Source organism: Coenobita brevimanus, chromosome 6 (genome assembly GCF_032717465.1).
Source record: "Coenobita brevimanus isolate Jiangsu-jjx chromosome 6, ASM3271746v2, whole genome shotgun sequence".
NCBI lineage: Eukaryota > Metazoa > Arthropoda > Malacostraca > Decapoda > Coenobitidae > Coenobita > Coenobita brevimanus.
In genome coordinates, this window is record NC_136959.1 from 69982020 (window position 1) to 70002559 (window position 20540).

At 41.5% G+C, this 20540-nt stretch overlaps 1 protein-coding gene across 1 annotated transcript in view; it reads right to left on the reverse strand.

Annotated features, from left to right (window-relative positions):
- The window catches only part of Gcn5 (Gcn5 acetyltransferase), a gene marked incomplete at its 5' end in the record, with an annotated part of 38794 nt that extends 19645 nt beyond the window's left edge, over nt 1-19149 (reverse strand). The window contains 6 exons of the mRNA XM_080274517.1: nt 2061-2252; nt 5827-5960; nt 8590-8748; nt 13523-13647; nt 15536-15662; nt 18985-19149. Coding sequence (XP_080130643.1) covers nt 2061-2252; nt 5827-5960; nt 8590-8748; nt 13523-13647; nt 15536-15662; nt 18985-19149 — 902 coding nt within the window. The remainder of the gene's footprint in view (nt 1-2060; nt 2253-5826; nt 5961-8589; nt 8749-13522; nt 13648-15535; nt 15663-18984) is intronic.
- Nucleotides 19150-20540: the final 1391 nt, after the last annotated feature.

A 20540-nucleotide genomic window follows, 5' to 3' on the forward strand; every position in this document is an offset into this window, starting at 1 on the left:
GCTCCCTACAGATACAACAATGCCACCTGAGCATTCAAGACACAAATTGATGAGCACAGGTCATTTCAGCACTACGAGTAAATCACATCACGCCCCTTCCTCCAGATCAGTCACTAAACTGTAATGTTAGTGTAACATCAGAAGATTTTAATATAATTTAAGTACCTGTACTAAAAATCAAATATATGGATACTGGAATCCCTTCACATATACTGCAATTAACCTAGGCTAAATTCTTTGTCTGCAGTCCCCTCGATCCCTTAACCTGGTGATGTATTTTAACTCTGCTACCACTAAAAAACGTTACTCAACTTTAGAAGAATCGCAATAGGTCAAAGGTTAATCTACATTGGCCTTACCTCTCTGACTGGAAAGTCTCCCATAAGGTGAATACAACTGTCTAACATTAGCTAGAATTATATACCAGTAATTACACCATCAGACTGAAGGGGTTAATACTATATAATTGTTCAGGACACATTTTCATATCCAAACTGTTTGCCTGCATTCTCCCTTCACAGTGTGTATAACGTTTCTATTACTATGGTACTATACTGTACAATGTTACTGTTTTGTTTTGACTTCATTTTATATCATACTGAAGATGATATAATGAAAGCTGAAGTTCTTTTCATGTTGTTTGTTTTCATTTCTGAAGACTCCAACATTCTTGCATGCATCAGCCTTGGTCCCCCAGTGGTGGCTCTCCATGCTGCTCAATCTCTGGCAGCTTCCCTATTTAGTCCCTTAACCCTGAGGCCACACTCCATGACCTCGTCCCAGGTCTTTTTCAGTCTACCTCTCACTACCCTACTCCTAACATTAACATTTCTCACTTTCTGCACCCAATTATCATCCCCCATCCTCTCCACATGCCCAAAACATCTCAATCTACATCTCCTCATCACAACACCAATACACTCGTCCCATCCTACCTCTCAACTCTTCCATCATAAACCTAGCCCCCCCAGGCCTGGCACTCAAGGACACACTGCACATCCACCTAATCACTGCAATTTCTGTACATCTAAGCCTGTGAATATCTTCTTCCTTTACTGCCCAGGTCTCACTACTAAACAGCATTACACTCCTAACATGCCATACAAAGTTCCCTTTGCACAGAGGGAGAGCCCTCTCAATGCCAGGAGTGGCAACAGCTCCCTGAACCTCTTCCAACCACTCCTCACTTTAGCTACTGAGCTAGCTCCAGCCCCACCTCCAGCACATAACATGTCTCTCAAAGAACAAAACTCTTCAACACACTTAAGTGACACACCAGCAAGTTCAATCCTTTCACACCTGGCAATCTCCACATGCTCTCCCCGATACACTGCACACATGAAATCAGCATTATCTCGCAGTTTCATTACTACTACTACTACATCTCTTATGCACCCACTTATCACTAATGCTGAACAAGATGGAATTACTTCCCACGCCCTTGTGACAAATCGCATTTGGCCACTCTCCCTCTTTGATGACAGTACTGCCTCCAGATGTTTATGAAGGCACTTGTCAATCTGTTTTTGAGACAACATATTCAGCCAAAAGTTTGTTATGCATTCCTGAATGATTACTTTCTCTGTGCTACGAAATTATGTCAAAGGAAGCACATTGTGGAGAAGTACTGCATTCTATCCTTAGCTCTTAAGAGTCTGGGGTGATTTTTTGTGTCATCATTTAAATTGCCTGAGGGATGTTGCATGATGGCTGAAAACTAATTCCTCATGATGTCACCAAAGTAGGGGTGTAGAGCGTGTAGAGTGGGGAGGGGGAGAGGGAGGAAGTGTAATTAAGAGGTGAAGAACTGTTGTATGGATGAAGAGAGAAAAAAGAACAAAATGGGGGAGGTGAGGAGAGAAAAGAAGCCATGAAGCATGAAGTAAGACTTAGGAAAAGGAGAAAATTAAGAACTATATGGGAAACATATATATTTTTAAGTAGTACATACAAAGGGAAAAAAAAATAGTTAACCAAGAAATTTATTCAAAGAATTGAAGTCCAAACTCTCATTACAGGATCAGTCACAGACTGAGTGGTTCTCAAGTTTTACAGCTCACCTGGGGAAGTGGTTAAGAAGCAATAATTTCTTTTCAGGTGGCATTTTGTCCTTCTCAGCACGAAACTTATCTAAGAGTTGCTTTCGTAGGGTGTGGAAAACCGCTCTGAGGAAGGTGCGGCCGAAGATGGCAGTGGTCTCATGGTGGGGCAGGGAGTCACATAGTTGAGGAACATAACTGAAGCACAACCACCTGTAAATTAAGAGAGCTTATAGCACATAATTCTTGTGCAGTTCAATAACTTACTAGCATCTCAACTTGATGGCGACCTTGACCCATTTGTTGCTGAGAGTGCAGCGTCACTAAGCTCGCTACTAATTTCCTCCTCCTCCTCACTCACATCAACCTCGCTATCATATTCAGTATCACAGTCATCTACTGACACATCAGACACTGCTGCGTCATCATCTGATATATCTGAATAAGTATCCTCATGAGGAATAAACTCGTCACTATTGGAATCTGCCAGAGATGCCATGAGAGAAAAATATCCTGTACACCCTCTCTCGTGGTCAAGTGCGCGATAACCGACTCTCTCAGGCAGGCCAAGGGGTGTAAATTTTGCCGTATGTCAGCAGAAAATATAGTATGATATCTGTAGTAGAAATTATAAAAAAAAATAATGATTGGCCTAAAAGAGCTTACATCGTGGATAAGTAAACAAGCCATTGGTGTCACCGCAACTCAGTCATGACGTATCTTATGATGTCAGAATTTGTCAGAACTTCGTCACAGTCTTTGTTGTCAAAACACAGAGCTGTTGCTAACATGAGGTCCTCAGAAACAGCCTTACCGGGCTACTCTGAGGCCCATCAGCTGCCATTCATTAGAGGATGTACCAGCGTACCACGGTAACGGTTCCGGTGTCTCACGGGTGTTTACAGGCGATGTACGGGGGTACATCAAAACACATTTTTGGTAAAGAAGGGGTTAAGGCAGCTGTCAACCGGTACCGAGTTAAGTATGCCTCTGATTTCTGTTCCCATCTGATTTGTCAGGGCACCAGCGCCACTCTCTGGTTTCACAATCAGTACATGCTGACTATGAATGGCCTTTTTCTGGCCATGAGCACTGATCTCAATCACGCCCCCGACTTATATTTCAAAAGCATTGTACTGAATACTTTTAACTTCATGTCCTGTCTATCCACTGATGGTTCAGGCTGAAAGCCACTGCCCAGAATCCAGACACATGCCTGTTCAAGTCCTGTCTGTACACTACTACACTACTGGTTAAGGCTGAGTTGTCAGTGGTAATCAAGACAGCATATTCCAAACCTGATTATATTACCACACAGAAAAATCTTCAGCTGATAATTATTGTGACATGGCCTTAAGTGACCAAGCATAGAATACCTAGTCATATGGCTTTGGTTTTTGATTTATGGCTCATTATCTCAGATGTATAAATAATTTCAATACTTAGTTACACAAATGTAAAAATATTTTTTCTGTCATACAATGTAGCAACTTCTAATGGCACCATTCTCTAAATTGCTAACTTAATGCTTAAGTATCTGAATAAATGAATGCCAACACAAAGTTATACACAACTTTTATAAACCTTCAGATTTTATTTTTGTTAATTTTTAGATAAAAAAAATTATATATATATATATATATAGTATAAATAAAATCATGATTTTTTTTTAAGCATAAAAATCAATCATTTAATCACATGATTATATCAATTTGATTTAAGATCAAGATGGGGAAGGCCCCAGGAATTGATGGAGTGTGTGGTGAAATGCTGAGGTATGGGGGTGAGATTGTTGTGGAGTGGATATGGAAGTTGTGTAGATTGGCTTGGGAAGAGGGAAGGGTTCCAGAGGACTGGAAATCAGGTATAATTGTTCCTTTATACAAAGGAAAAGGGGAGAGAGAAGTATGTGGTAACCATAGGGATATTTGCCTTCTTAGTGTGACTGCTAAAATATATGGTGGAATACTCATTGATAGGGTTAGGCATATGACAGAGGAGCTAGTTGGAGAAGAATAAGGGGGATTTAGGGAGGGAAAAGGGTGTGTAGATCAGATATTTGTTCTAAGATGTTTAGTGGAGAAGTATCTAGAGAAGGGAAAGAAAGTGTATGCTGCCTTCATGGACTTGGAGAAAGCTTATGACAGAATAGATAGGCATGGTATCTAGAGGGTATTAAGAATATATGGGGTGGAGGGGAAATTGTTGAATGCTGTGAAGAGTATGTACGAAGGAGGTAGGGCTACAGTGCGAGTGGATGGTGAGCTGAGTGAGTTCTTTGATCTTAATGTAGGACTGAAACAGGGTTGTGTGATGTCTCCATGGCTGTTTACTATATACATGGATGGGGTTGTAAAGGAGGTGCAGGGTAGGGCAGTGGATGTGGGGGTGGCTCTAATGAATGAGGGTGAGATTTGGAAGATTCCGGTGTTGCTGTTTGCTGATGATACAGTATTGTTGAGTGAGGATGAATGGGAGTTGCAAGGTTTGGTGAATGAATTTGGGACAGTGTGTAGGAGGAGGAATCTGAAAGTTAATGTAAACAAAAGTAAAGTTATGGTGTTTGAGAGGAATGAAGTCACAGAGTGTGCAGTGAGCTTGGATGGTGAGGATATGGAGAATGTGAGTGCATTCAAGTACTTGGGTAGTGTGATGAGTAAGGATGGAACTTTGGGGGATGAAGTGCATGAAAGGGTACAGCAGGGAAGGAAGGCTGTTGGTTCACTGAAAGCAGTGATGAGAAATAGGGAGGTGAGTATGGAAGTTAAGAAGTCACTGCATGACAGTATTGTGATCCCTACCCTGACGTACGGAAGCGAGGTGTGGACCTTGCAAGAGGGGAACAAGTCAAGAGTGAGAGCAGTGGAAATGAGTTACTTAAGAGGAGCATGTGGAGTGACATGAAGGGACAGGTTGACGAATGAAGAAGTGAAGGAACGTTGTGGGGTGGATGTGGTTGAGAAGATTAGGGGAAATACACTGAGGTGGTTTGGACATGTGGAGAGAATGGAGAATGAAAGACTGACTAAGAGGGTGTATGTAGGTGAGGTGGAGGGAGGGAGAGGGAGGGGTAGACCTAGGATGAGGTGGAGGGATGAAGTTGAGAGGTATATGAGGGAGGGGGGGCGAGTTGGGGGGAGGGTAGTCAAATGGTGGGTAACGGAGCGACTTGGAGGCGTTTTGTCTGCAGCCACCCGTTGCAGGATTAGGGCATCGGGCTATAGATAGATAAATTTAATCAATGCCAACCCTGTCCACAGCATTTCTTTGTGACCAGTATCATATTCTGGTGTTAATCTACTGCCATAACTCAGCATTCATGACAGAAAGATGGCATTTTTAGACCAAGAAGTTAAAGTGAGAAGAGTATAGTTTCGGGGGTATGGGGATTCTCAGTCCACACACTCTCCTCTCTTTTGGTCAACACCTTGCAACACATAAACTTGATATTTTTTTTCTTTTTTTTTATATGAGGAAGAAGGAACCAAAGGCCATGAGCCTGCATAACTGTTCCTTCCAAGAGAAAAAATACAAGAGAGAGCCAAATTCAAGATCCATTCATTTCGAGATGCCTGGAACTCTGTTTCAGTGTACCATACTGTGCTTGTGGCTAGGTTTTTTCCTAAAAGTGAATATGTGTATGGCTAGCTGCTAAGCTTGTAACCACAATTCCATTACTTGGGAAAATTAAGATTTCATTTCTGAGAACCAAATCCAATAATGACAATAGGTGCTCCTCTTCAAAGAGTTCCCACAGAATTTTTTAATACCTTATAGCATTACATACCTCATGTAGTTGACTTTATAAGCACTGCTTTCCTCTGGGGTTGCATGGGCACGACGTACAGATGGAGTCTCCAGACGCCAGTGATTGAGGCAATGTAGGAACATCTTGCCTAAGTCACTCATCATCTGGAAGTCCTGGAGCAAAGACATAAGACAGTTACATTCAAAATCAGACTTGGAATGGATGAAGGAGGGCAAGTACAGTAATATGAATAGTAATATGAAACCACTAACAACGGAAAGAAATGTGAAAGTGCGGAGGATGTAAGTGGTAGATTATTACCCCATGGGGATGAGGTAAGGACCAGATGAAAAGAATATTTTGCAAGTGTGATGAATGGGAATGGAGAAAACAATGCGACCGTTAACATGACTGGTTTTGGGGGTGTACAGAGAAGGAAAGCAGTGCCAGGAAACATTACGCTCACAGAGGTGAAGAACGCTGTGAAGCGGCTGGAAAACGGGAAAGCAGCTGGGGTTGATGAAGTGTATGCAAAGATGATTAAGTGTAGTGGAGAAAGCAGAATGATGTGCTTGTTGGAGATATGTAAGAAGGCATGGATGAGTGAAACTGTGCCAGTAGAGTGGAAAAAAGAGTGACTGCACCCGTTCAAAAATAAAGGCGAGCGAAGTGAATGCAAAAATTATCGTGGCACAAGTCTACTGAGTGTTGTAGGGATGGTATATGGAAGAATTATTATAGACAAAGTATGAGAGATATCAGATGTCCTAGTGAGCGATGAACAGGGTGGTTTTATGAGTGGCAGAGGATGTGTGGATCAAATAACTGGAGTAAGGCGATAATGGAGAAGGCATGTGAGAAGGACTATAAGGTGTTTATGGCATTTATGGATCTGGAAAAAGCATACAACAAAGCAGACACAGAACGACTGTGGAAGACTTTGTACACATACAGTGTAGATGGTAGGCTGCTAGGTGCTGTCAAGTATTTATGATGGTAGTAAGGCACGTGTAAGGGTAAATGGACATCTGAGTGATTGGTTCACGGTCAATGTGGGCATGCGACAAGGTTGTGTGATGTCCCCATGGTTGTTTAATATATACATGGAAGGGGTGATGAGAGAAGTAAAAACATGAGTAATGGAGAAAGGGATGGAGATGGTAATGATTGGTGATGGATGGAATGTCTCAAATTAGTTATATGCTGATAATGCAGTGCTGCTTGCAAATACTGCACAAGAACTTGGTAGACTGATGCAGAGTTTTGTATATGTCTGTGAGTGTTGTGCCTTGAGACTAATGTAGAAAAAAGTGATGGTTACTGTGAGAGAAGGTGACTCCCAGTGTGATGTCAGTGACTGGAGAGAGACTTGAATTGGTGAGAGAGTTCAAATACCTGGAAGAGGGGAAAATGTGCAAAAGAAGTGGAAAGCAGAGTGACACAAGGAAGGTAAGTAGCTGGTGCTACGAAGGCCTTGATAAAAAACAGACTTGAGTGTTGCAGCTGTGCAAAGGCTTACATGAAGGAGTGTTAAAGCCAACTTTAACATACGAATGTGAGACTATGGTGTGGCATAAAAATGAAAGGTGAATAATAAGAGCAGTGGAGATGGGACTGCTGAGGAATGTATGTGAAGTACAGAGAGTGGATAGGATACGGAATAATGTGATTCATGAAAGATGTGGAGAAAAAGAGTCTTTGGACACCAGGATCGAAGAGAGTGTACTGAGATGGTCTGGTCATGTGGAGAGAATGGCTGACAATGGCGGTGAAAAAGATATATCTGAGCGAACTTGAAGGAGGAAGGAGATGAGATAGGCCCAGGAGACGGTGGAGGGATATGGTAGAATGTGTGAGGAAGAGAGATATGGAAGCTGGTAACTGACAAGAGACCAAGCTGGCTGGATGAATTTTGTGTGGAGAAGCACATAACCAGGGATTTGGCACCCCTTTTGAAAGTGACAGCATTCAGAATGACTCAACCAGATAGGTATATGTGAAGCTACAGAGTGGGGTGAAAATTTTTTGGCCTATCTGATGGAGCCAGGATTCTGTGGGTTTGAATGATGAGTGAATGGGAGCATGGCCCATTGAATTGGGCAAACTCAGGCTCTCTAGATGTTGCTACTCCTCACCCTGCCCTAGGAGGTTGGATGATGATAATGAACCCACTGAATACAGAACATGCTGAATTTTATTCTATCACCAAATAATATTATTATGCTAACTTAAGTATCCTGACCCTACATGAAGGATAGTATAATTTGGGATTTAATTCTATTACCAAACAATCTTAAGAAGCTGAGGGATGAACACCAGCTTCTAAGAATTGGACTTTTTACTGTACTGTGTCTGCCACTATCATACATATTATGCAGCTGATGTACTTTAACACGCTCTTTTTGTGACACTGTTTGAAAGCTGGTGGATACTGCATGATCCAATATGACTACCATATTTTGCGTCCAGCCACAAGAAGGAAGCACAGGTGAATCACCATACCACTCATGATCACTCAGTATCCTACTGTCTGTCATGATGGAGGGTTGTTTGTCATTTACCTCAGATTTGTTCACCACCTTTCTCTCCCCCAATGACATCCATCCAAGATTTTTTTGTTCTTTTTGTTAAATTTCCCACTGTTTTCCATTTTACAGCCTCTTATTGACAAAAAATTGAATTTCTTGAATTCTTATAATTCATACATTATTCCATTTTAGAAAAGCTAAAAATTATAATTAATGGAAAATATGAACACAACCATACTTTCTCTAAACCAAACACTCAAAAATTTTTCAGTACCTTTTGTTGTAAGTGGTTGAACTTATGGAAGACAAAATTTGTAACACCCTTGAATATGGACGGCCGCTCAAAAGGAGGGGTGCCGAGGGGTCCTTCAACAGTTGGGGGGCTGACCTGGAGAATACTCTTGCGCAGGCGACGGAAGAGGTACGAGTAAACCTGCAAGAGAAATGTGTGGATAATTCATACAGTGCTTGAAATTAACCTGACATTTCCTTCCTCTGGTCTGGTTTAAGTTCTCTGAATATGAAGTATCCTCCACTGCATTCTTTTAAGTTTCAGTTATAATTAAATCATCATCATCATCATCATCACCTCCCACGATGCAATGCTCCCTCCTAGGAGCTTCATAACACAGGGTGGTTGTGACAGAACCACTTCTGGGCTAATTTACATATACATGCTTGCCTCATTCTCTATATTATTCCCCTTCCTCTTCCTTCTTTCTCTCCAAACTGTATCATGTTCCACTCTTTTCATCCAAACCAAACATGATTTTCCTCTACCCCACAACCTCGATTTTCTATCTATCTATCTATCTATTGCCAGACACCTTAAATCCATTATACGGGGTGGACACAAACAAATCGCCTCCATGTCACCCTGTCCCCCGCCATTTCACTGCCCTGCTCCCAATTCACACACACCCTCTCTCATATACCTCTCCACTCCATCTCTCCATCTCATCCTTGGCCTTCCCTTCCCTCTCTCCCCCTCCACCTCACTCACATACACTCTCCTCATCAGTCTCTCACTCTCCATCCTCTCCACATGTCCAAACCACCTCAGTGTATTTCTCCTAATGCTTCCTATCACATCCACACTAAAACGCTCCTTCACATCCTCATTTGTCAGTCTGTCTCTCCATGTGACTCCACAGGCTCCTCTCAAATAACTCATTTCCGCTGCTCTCACTCTTGACTTGTGTCCCTCCAACAACGTCCAAGCTTCACTTCCATACGTCAGAGTTGGTATCACAAGACTGTCATGTAATAACTTTTTCACTTCCATGCTCACTTCCTTGTTTCTTATCACTGCCTTCAAGGAACCAGCAACCTTTCTTCCTTGTTGTACCCTTTCAAGCACTTCACCCTCCAAACTTCCATCCTTACTCATCACACTACCCAAGTACTTAAATGTACTCACATTTTACATTTCCTCATCATCCAACTTCACTGTACATTCACTGACTTCACCTCCCTTGAAGACCATAACTTTACTCTTCCCTACATTCACCTTTAAATTCCGTTTCTTACACACTCTCCCAAACTCATCCACCAAGCTTTGCAGCTCCCCTTCGTCTTCACTCAACAACATAGTATCATCTACAAACAACAGTACAGGGAGTTTCCAAACACTGCCCTCTCTCATTAGGGCCACTCCAACATCCACAGCCCTACCTTGTATCTCTTTTATAACCCCATCCACATACAGATTGAACAACCATGGAGACATGACACATCCCTGTTTCAAGCCAACCTTCAAATAGAAAAATTCACTCAGTTCACTATCCACATGCATTGCAGTCTTAGCACCCTCATACATACTCTTCACAGCCTTCAACAACTTCCCATCTACTCCATATATTCTTACTACTTTCCACAATCCTTGTCTGTCATATGAGGCATCTAGAGGCAGAGTGACATATGCACCAAAAATGGCTGATGGTGAGTTATTCCTGCCAATATGTAGGTGGAGCCTTCTAGATCCTCCCTATATAATGCTATATACAAAAGGGACCCTTATGGCTGGCTGGCAGGTGGGCAAGAGTCGCGTGTTTTAGGCCTTGAAAACCCATAGAGGAAGTCTGCTCCCACATGGCAGGAGGACGTATGCACCACGAGCGGCTAGCCATTGGGAGGCCGTGTCTCAGTACTGGCCTCCAGCCTCAGCCAGTCCCCCACCAGTGTCCCCCTGAACATCGCATGTGGTTGATGGGCTGCACTGTCCTCTGCCCATTTTGAGTGCTTTTCTGTGTTTTTGGGGGGCATTATGACATCCTCCGACTCAGAGAGAGTTATAGATAGTTCCAGCCCGCCACTGAAACAGCAGAGACGGCCACAAATGTGGTCTCAACATGTGAAAAAGAAGAAAAGAGACAGTGGTGAGGCCTATATCAGCCACTCTACGAAGCAACAGGTTGCTGCTCGATCCACAGGACCTCCTTGTCAATGTAAAGATGCTTGTTTTACTAAGATTGGTGAAGAGAACATTAAGGAAACATTCAAAAAGTTTTGGGGCTTGCAAAGTCATGACAAGCAATCACAATACATTAACTCTAGAGTGAAAGATGTGGAGGTTTTGGGGGAGGCGGTGGCTCAATCGTTAGAGAGGTGGCGTGCGGTCCTAACGGACCCATGTTCAAATCCCGGCTGGGGCAGGGAACAGTTTACGGATTTGAATTTCATTAAAATCAGGCTTTACTGATCTACCAGAAGACCCGCCGACATGTCGTAAAAATACCCCTGCCAATACCAATACACCAGTCCTGTATGAGACAGCCCTAGCATGTATTCAATATGGACGGTGGGTGTTAGCGCCGAAGTGGTGACATGTAGAGGTGTATGGTATGTAGGAGGACTGCTGGGCCTTGATAGCAGGCTCTGAAGCCTGTGCCCAGAGTCGGACACCCACATTCCTTACTTTACCATTCATATCATCAATCAAAAACACTCTCTCATTCCTTTCAAACTCTTCCATGCACACTTCCACATTAGTCCAGAACTCTCTCACTCTGCTTGCACAATCTTGCTGCACCTCTGAATCCATCAAAGCCATCAGAAACCACAGATACTACACCTTTATTGTCAACAGAAACCAGCTCAGGTGTGTGACTACACAGTTTTTCAGCAGAAAAATGTGTTATAACGGCAGAAATGAAGATTTTCATCTTGCAGTGATAACGAAAACTGCTATAAACAAGTGTGTGATAATCAAGGGATTACTGTACTGTTTCCAACACCTTGGCTGTCTTTGAGAACATAAGGAAAGATGAGCTATTTATTCTAGTTTCAGTGTGTACAGAACTTCGGGGTAGTATCACAGTTTTATCTTGTACATGGTCATGTTTCAATCACCATAATTATCTCATAACAAGTGCACACACAACCTACTTGCGGCTGTATTGTTATGTTGTGCACTTTTTCCAACATTTTTCATATTTCACTGTGATGTAATCTTTGTGCACTGTACAGTGCACAAAGATTACATCATGGATGGTAAGACAGTTACTGTCTACTTTTGATATCTTGCATATGATGTTATGTAAGGGTATAAGATAAATATTAAGGAAATTTCCCTGATGGATGATGCCTGCCAACACTGTGGGTTTTCTGAGGATACTCATTTTGTTTACTTTTGTTCCAGTGCCCTGAGCTGAAGAAAATGCAGTATTTGTTGCTTTTTTGTTTGTTACCTTTATGTCCCTATATTCTGCTTTCCTTTCACATTCAATATCAAATATGTATATCCCTCCTCCTCAATATATTTCATGCCATTTCTCCTCTACTGTACCTCATCCCAAATGCTGACAAAGTGTTGGTCTCTCTCTTCCCCAAAAGCCAATGCTCTCTTGCCAGTAACAGCAGCCATACTGCCAATCCTACATGGGCTTTATCAATTCTCCTGCTACTTCCTGGTTAGTTTACTCACCCTAACATCTTTAGGTTTTATTTCTGTCACTCATGCCTCACCCATCTCTCTCCTCATGCTTGGTTAGGTCTACCTATCCTCTTTCTGTCTGCACTGCTAACCTGACTCACCCTCTCTAACTCTGCCTCCAGGAGAAGGGTGTAAAATGTGTGGACAGTGCATTGTACAGTATAGTACTGTACTGTAGGGTAAAGTACAGTACAATGACATTTTATCATGCATATTACATTATTTAAAAGTAAAGTATTCTTCTACATCTGAATAGTTATACCGTACAGTACAGTTGTAAGGCTTTATTGGGGTTAAACCCCCTGTGTGGAGGTTTACAGAGAGTATTACAGAAAATTCCATCAGTAAGTCCCCTTCCAACATCTACTTGGTTGCTGTACACTGGATAATTGAGAGTTTACTGTATTTGAACTTTAGATGTGTCCAAACCTAGATGTTCAAATTTTCGTGGGTGCACTGTACCAGGGTATGATTATACTTTTCTTCCACTCCATGCACTCTCCTTTGTAACCAACCTAATCTACACTGTCTCTAGGTCCAGTTTATAACTACCTCTCCTCCCCACCTCATTTCTTTGCTCAAATCATCTATCCATCATCCAATCCTACGTTGCCCCATGAGAAGTGTAGGAGCCTGGGGCTAGGCAGTTGGTCTTGACATTTAAGATGAGAGTGACCAGCCTCACTCATCCCTGAGCGGCATTACGTGAGCAATAAACCTCAACCACCCCTTGGATATAAATCTTCACTGACTCAATCTGACTGGAGCACAATAATTACCCACTAAACCACCAGGCGCCAAAATTTGGTTATATGGTTACCACCCAGCATAATAAATGGTTTCCTGGTGTACAGGAAACCATTTGGCTTGTCATTCTGTGTAGAGTCACCCATAGGCAGAAGGAAGAGGAAAGAATGAAGGAATGTAAGATACAAGAGGGAGAGCAAAGTCACCCGTAGGCAGAAAGACGAGGAAATAATGAAGGAAAGAAAGACAGAAGAAGATGGAAGGAAAGAAGGCTGGAGGAGAGGACAGGGCAGACACACGAGAGCAGCACAACACTGAGTGAGTGGATGGTGAGCGTCCCCACCTACCACACTCAAATCATCCACTGGTTATAATATGCTAATTTCTGTACATGGCATAAAATTATCAAATTTTTATTTAGGTAACTATTGTACATTTCATTTTATCCATACCTTCAATTTCATACCAGACCTCAAGCAAGCTACTCTGTCACAGCACAAACCATATTTCCCATCGAGAAACTAACCTGCCTAGTGTCAGAGTCCTCCTCACGATGGACGCAAATGAAGAGGTTCTCCACATCAACAACAATTGATAGGAGGCGGTCCAGGTCATCATCTCCGGCTGTCTCTAGGTGGCTCACGTGATCACCTGTACGGGAAGAGGGTTGTATGACAATTATTCAAATACATACACAGGCAGGACCTGGTTATGTAATGTTCTGGTCATCCATTTCCCATTTTAGTCAAGCCCATTTTTAACACCCTGTCCCAGCAAAATGGCTGGCCTGTCTTGTTTTGACAATTGCCATGATGGGGGGAAAATGAAGCTCAGTACTCCTGGGTATTGTTTTTCATATCCCAAATGCACATCATGATTGTCAACTGTCAAACAAGGTGGCTTTGTTTACCAAACCATCCCCGTTATCCTAGCACCCGCCATTCGTATGTTCACTACTAGGTCACTCATTTTAGTCATAGTCATATCCAGCACTATACTGTACTATTTCTGTGGCAGCAGTCAAGCGTTGTGGTGCCTTAGGTGATTATGGACTTATCATCAAGTTGGTCTTGGGTCTGGGTAAGGCCTGGTAGTCATATGAGTAACCTTGGTTGCCCTCCTTAACGCATTTAACCCACGTTACAGACATCCTGGTACAGTGCATTGCCAAACTCTGAAATGATTCATATCAGAAAGCTTTCAGAAAATAGGATTTTTTGGAAAACTGGAAACATTTAATTACTATTAATATTAGTCACTATTTCCTTTGTCCTTCTTAGTTCTTCCCTTTCTCTTTCTGGCTTCACCGTCATTGTTTTTTCTTTCAAACCTGAGATAATCGAGCATTTTTTCTTGTCTGCTGCATCTCTGACAAGTGATTCTTTACTTTGTGATTTTAGATCGCTCACTTCTAACGGCACTGCCTGTACAACGAAAGTCCACAAAGTCATGAAACCTAAATCACTGCAAAGCTGAAGGTTAGTACTTTCTAATGGTACCTTACTTTTTGCTCTAGCTTTATTCTGTGCAGAGTTACAAAGGTTTAAAGGTTTGTTTACATTTTGGCTGGAACCCCCGTGGGGGGGGGGGCAGTCGAGTCAAAACAATGCCTTCGGTTAAAGGGTTAAGGCACTCCAATCAAACTGAACCTGTGTAAGTTTATATCCAAGGGATGGCTGGGGTTTGTTGCTCACGTAATGCCACTCAGGGATGAGTGAGGTTGGTCACTCACACCTTCAATGTCAGGACCAGCTCGCCTAACCTTGGGCTCCTCCGCTCCTCATTGGGCAACATAGGATTGGATGATGGATGGAAGGATTCTATTTGTGTTATCCATGATTTTAGTATCCCATTCATACAGGAAATTGATTCAGAGATACAGAAAGTGTATTTCTACTTTTCTATCGACCTATCTAAAGCCAGATGCCATAAACCTGTAAGGAGCGGGTCATTTGTCCATGAGTTAGTTGCTTTAAAGGAAGGGACACTAACCCTTCACCAATCCACTTGCTGACATTTATGGGTTGGTTATATGGTTACCATCCAGCACTGTAAATGGTTTCCTGGCTTACAGGAAACCATTAGGATTGTCACTCAATGTAAAGCCACCTAAACAGGAAAGACGAGTAATAAAATGTGACAGGAAAGATGGGAGAAATAGGAAGAGAGGAAAGCAGACACAGAAAAAGAAGTAGGTAGCTCTACATCAGGTGAGTGGATGATGGTTGCCACCACCTAAATCTGTGATTGCCATGCAGTAAGATAATCATTTGTACAAGGGTTTCTTCTAAACCAATCCAAACTAACCCCTGCCCAACTCATCACCTTTTGCATCAAGGATGCATGGGGATATTTCAAGGTAATTTATGACAAAAAAGGGCATCTATGGTACATTACGAAATGATTTACTCTGTATCAGTCAATATAACCATTACCAACACTCAATGGCAAGTCCTTGCATTAAGGAAATGTCATGCAAACTCCATGTATTAAAGCTCCTTGGTTAGAATAATCATCGAACTAACAATAAATTTTTTACCCAGTGTGTGTGTGCAACTGCGGCAAGGTTGGGTTGGGGGGGCAGCAGGCTGGGGGGTATCAGGACGGGCGGGGTGGGCTGGGGGTGTTGGATTTTTCCATCCATTGCACTTGCAGTTTTCATCTGCCTGTAAATAAAAAATTAAGAATAATTGCAAATGTGTCAGTATGTACTTAGCATGATACCACAACACAGAACTATACTGTACAAGAATCAAATACTGTATAGAACCAGTATGCGTGAATCAGCCAAACGGACTGGACTGGGAGATTAATTTTAAAAATTTTCACCTGTGATTTCCCTTAATTACCTTCCATCTTATGCTAACCCCCCCTCCCTATCCTTTGTCCTCTCTCTTGCATTTTTTCCTCTCCTTCAGTCTTCTCTTCTATCTTATGTGTATATGTTTAATTTTTGGCTGCACATACAGTTCTGGGGTAGATTAAGGAATATTTTTGTGACAGGATGCTGGTATATTCTGAAGAAGAAGAAGAAGAAAAGAAGAAGAAGAAGAAGGAGGAAGAAGAAGAAGACGATGAAGAAAGAAGATGATGACGAAGAAAGAAGAAGACGATGAAGAAGAAGATGATGAAGAAAAAGAAGACGATGAAGAAAGATGAAGAAGAAGAAGACAAAGAAGAAGAAGAAGAAAGAAGGAAGAAGGAAGAAGAAGAAGAAGGAAGAAGAAGAAGAAGAAGAAAAGAAGAAGAAGAAGAAGGAAGAAGAAGAAGAAGAAGAAGAAGGAAGAAGAAGAAGAAGAAGAAGAAGGAAGAAGAAGAAGAAGAAAGAAGAAGACGATGACGAAAGAAGAAGACGATGACGAAAGAAGAAGACGATGACGAAAGAAGAAGAAGAAGGCTGTAATTTTGTTTTTAACCCCTCCGTGGCTGCTGGCGTCGAATGATGTTTACCCGATAAATGGCTGCTGGCGTCGTTTGAGCGTGGCCTGTAAAAAACTGCAAAAATTTTTGGGAAGTGAATGAACATTCTGAACTTCTTCATACTGACCTACACTAAATTCCCATACACCCCATCAAGCAGTTCAGAGCCTGCTGCTGTGATGAGTGGATTTTCTATTTTTTCGCTCCTGGCCATTCTCCAGATCAGACTGGCTGTTACTAAAAAGATGTTCAAACATCACCAATACACAAGACCAAGAAATCAATAACCAAATACTCCACAGAGGTCTAGCTGGCCAAGGTCAGGCCTATCTAGGAGGCCCAATTTCAGATCTATATGCTTGTGGAGTCAGGACCTAGCAATACTGATCCTGATTCAGTTCATAAAATATTTCATTATGACTTAATCAAATCTACTCTTTGTGCTACCCAGCTGTCTCTAAAACCAACAAAACTCTTCATCAAAGCACAAACAGCATACTTCATCTTAATGAGAGCTATCACACTAAGTCTTAAACTCCTAGTGTGATAATAACAGCTTACTATCACAGAAATCTTACCGACACTGAAGTACGATTCTGACACTGTTGTAAGTGGTGGTGAGCTGTGGCCCTGGTAGGGTTTGTAAGTGACCATTTTATTACTTTATGTAACTTGCACACGATCGTCAACCAGTCCACTGGCACTGTGCTTTGTGCGTGATAATGAAAGCACAGAACCTAAGAGATTTATCCTAATTGGTACTGGACACCCCACATGTAAACCCAAATTTTCCCTTACACAAGATTTCAGATCCACTAAATACATACCATACATAGCTACTGTTATGGTTAATATCAGAAACACACACAGACACAGTTATGTTAATAGATAATGAAAAAAAGGGTACAATAAGAATGAAACACATACAGTACCATATAGAGACCTAAGACAGACTTGAGGAAAGTGGTTCCAAGGACAGGGGAGGGAAGTTAGTGGTCTCCACAACCTTGGATTAACTTTTCTAGTAGGGACTCATCTTTGAATCCCTCCAAGCCATTAGAAACCACTGATTTTGCACCATCATTATCAGCAGAAACCAGTTTTGGTGCCCAATAACAATGTTTTTAAGCCAAAAAATGCACAATAATGGCAGGAGTGCAGATTTTCATTTAGCAGTGATAACAAAAACCACTATAACCAAGTGCATGATAACCAAGGGATCATTGTATTTTCCTTTGTCATATACGGTACAGTACAGTGGTGAGTACTTGTGTTATATATTCATGATCAGTAGTGGTATACATTTGTGGGTTTTGGCCATTTCATCCAGCTTACCACTGCACACCTGAAATGATTCAGCAAGATATTTGTTGAGAGTGAATGGTAAGCAGGATTAAATACATCCTCCAGGCTACCTTATTCTCACATACCTCTCTCACTCCCTCAAACAAACCTCTTCCTTTTCCTTCTGTTTCACCAATATACTGCTCCAATCTCTTCCTCCATATCACATAGGCCTAAAGCCTGCTGCTACCAACACTACCCTCAATCACACTTCTACAGTCAGGTCCCACTATTCATGGGGGTTATGTACCAAAGCACCAAATGAATGCTGAATTCTGCAAATAGCCCAAAACTACCAGAGAACTAACTGATTTCAATGTCTGAGCTATTCCTATTACCTACAAATGCATTATAACACTTGTAAATGCATTTTCTGGCACATTAGTACTTCCTAATAAGACAGTACTGTACAGGATGATACACAAGCTCTTCTGGATACAATGTACTGCACTTACCACACAATGATGACGATAAGAGTTTGCTATGTGCTGAGCAGCACATATCAATACCTATACAGGGTATATGCACAGTTTAACTGTACAGGACAGTATTTCTCACACAAAACATGCAAAAAAAATCACTTACGAACCACTAGGAACAGCTGGTGCTATGGGAAAACCAGCAAATAAGTTGAAATAATTTCCCAGAAAAATCTGTGAAGGTGAACCCGCAAATAGCAATCCTGTGAATAACGGGGGTTGACCGTACAAACTTTCTTAGTACTGTATATGTCCATGACATTCCAACATATTCCTTCTATCAACTCAGTAATTTCACTTCTCAGTCTGACAGCTCTTTCTTTCCATACCATAACACCCATAAATTTCACTATTACAGTACAGGTATTTATATCCTCCATCCTCACCATGCCTAAGGCTGTTCGGAGAAAGGTCACTTGATCTTTATACTTATTCTTAATGTCAAAAGGACAGCTGAGATACTTTATGGTTTTATGCTAGCTACCTTTGAATTAGAATAATCAGCCGAGGAATGCATCTCACTCTTTATGGGTTACCAGTATAAAATTTAAAGGAAAAAAAAAAGAAGGTTGCTAATTTTGGGAAATTAAGTCAATTTCTGTAAACCCTTCACTACAGGGGATCTTTCATATGTTGACTACTGTAATTTCATTTGGAAGTAGGAAGAATAATATAACAGATATCACTGTACTGAAACACTGACATTAATGATAAAGTTTTGGCTAAATACAGTATTAAAACTTACCCTACATGAAGAATATATAGCCAGTTTCTCAAGTTTCTTGTCACGTGGCCAGGCTCGCACCTGTGCCTTCTTCTGTTGAATGCGCTGTATATTGCTGACCCTCCCCGCCCCCTCTGCTCCTGCTTGTGAGCCCCCAGCAGGGGCTGAGCCCACAGCAGCCCCTCCTCCTCCTTGTCCTACTACTGCTGTAGCCACCCCTCCTGCCCCTGCTGCTCCAACCACTGTCATTCCCTGAGCCTGGGAGGACACCGGATGTGATGCTGTGCTGGGAGGAATGCCACTCACACTCAGGTTTCCACTGTCTCGTGAGGCCATTACTGTCAATAAAGTGTCAAATTTAAAAACTACAACTGTCAAATCAGTTACTGTGGATGCAAAATACAACTGATTAAAAAAATTATCGATGATCACCTTGTATGGAACAATATGGCACCACAGACAACAGTTATATATTGTAACATCCTGATGACTGTACCTCAAGTTAATAAATACTGTATAGCTTCTTAAGGATGCAATAAATTATTTGACATTTCCTAGTCGTTACTGGTCCTGTTGACATAAGCAAATTAATATGATAATAGAGTAATTACCTTGGAACATTATTGTACAAGTTATAATGGTCATTTTGGATATCATCAGATGACACTTTTTTGACCGCCTGTACTTTAACTGAATACAGTATATCACTCTTTCCATTACTAATATAATAACTGGGTTTTATAACTTCAATTACATTCTACAAGTACCGGTACTGTGAAAGAGCATACTTAAGGGATACCAGTTTGCCCAAAACTCTTCATATCATTACATCATTCCTCTGATCTCACTGTCATGCTACACTGGCTTGCTTACATCAAAACTGCCATGCAATGTCGTTGTCCATTGAGCATAATTTGAAAAATTTTGGAATTACACCCAACTAATGGATGCTGTATCAGTATATAACAGGGTTGGCATTGATTAAATCAAACTGATTCAATCATGTGATTAAATCATTGATTTTTTTTTGCTTAAAAAAAAAAAAAAAAAAAAAAAAATTAAATCTACAAGTTAACAAAAATAAAATCTAAGGGCCTCCAAGTCGCCCTGTCCCCCGCCATTTCACTGCCCTGCTCCCAACTCACACCCCCCTCTCTCATATACCTCTCCACCCCATCTCTCCATCTCATCCTCGGCCTCCCCCTCCCTCTTCCCCCCTCCACCTCACTCACATACACTCTCTTCGTCAGTCTTTCACCCTCCATCCTCTCCACATGGCCAAACCACCTCAGTGTGTTCCTCATAACGCTTCCTATCACTAAGTACTGTACTTTAAAATGCATCTGTGATTGATGTTTATAGAAGAGAAGTTGCTTAGAATGGTTGAAGTACCACAGTGAACTTATTAAATACCAGGGTTAGTGATTTTTTTGATGTTTTTAAAAATAAAAAAAATAAAAAAATAAAATATTTATTGTTTCTTTGTTTGTTACTTATTTATTTGATTTTTCTGTTCAGTTTATAGCTAATATTTCAAAAGCATTATACTGAATACTGTTAACTTCATGTCCTGTCTA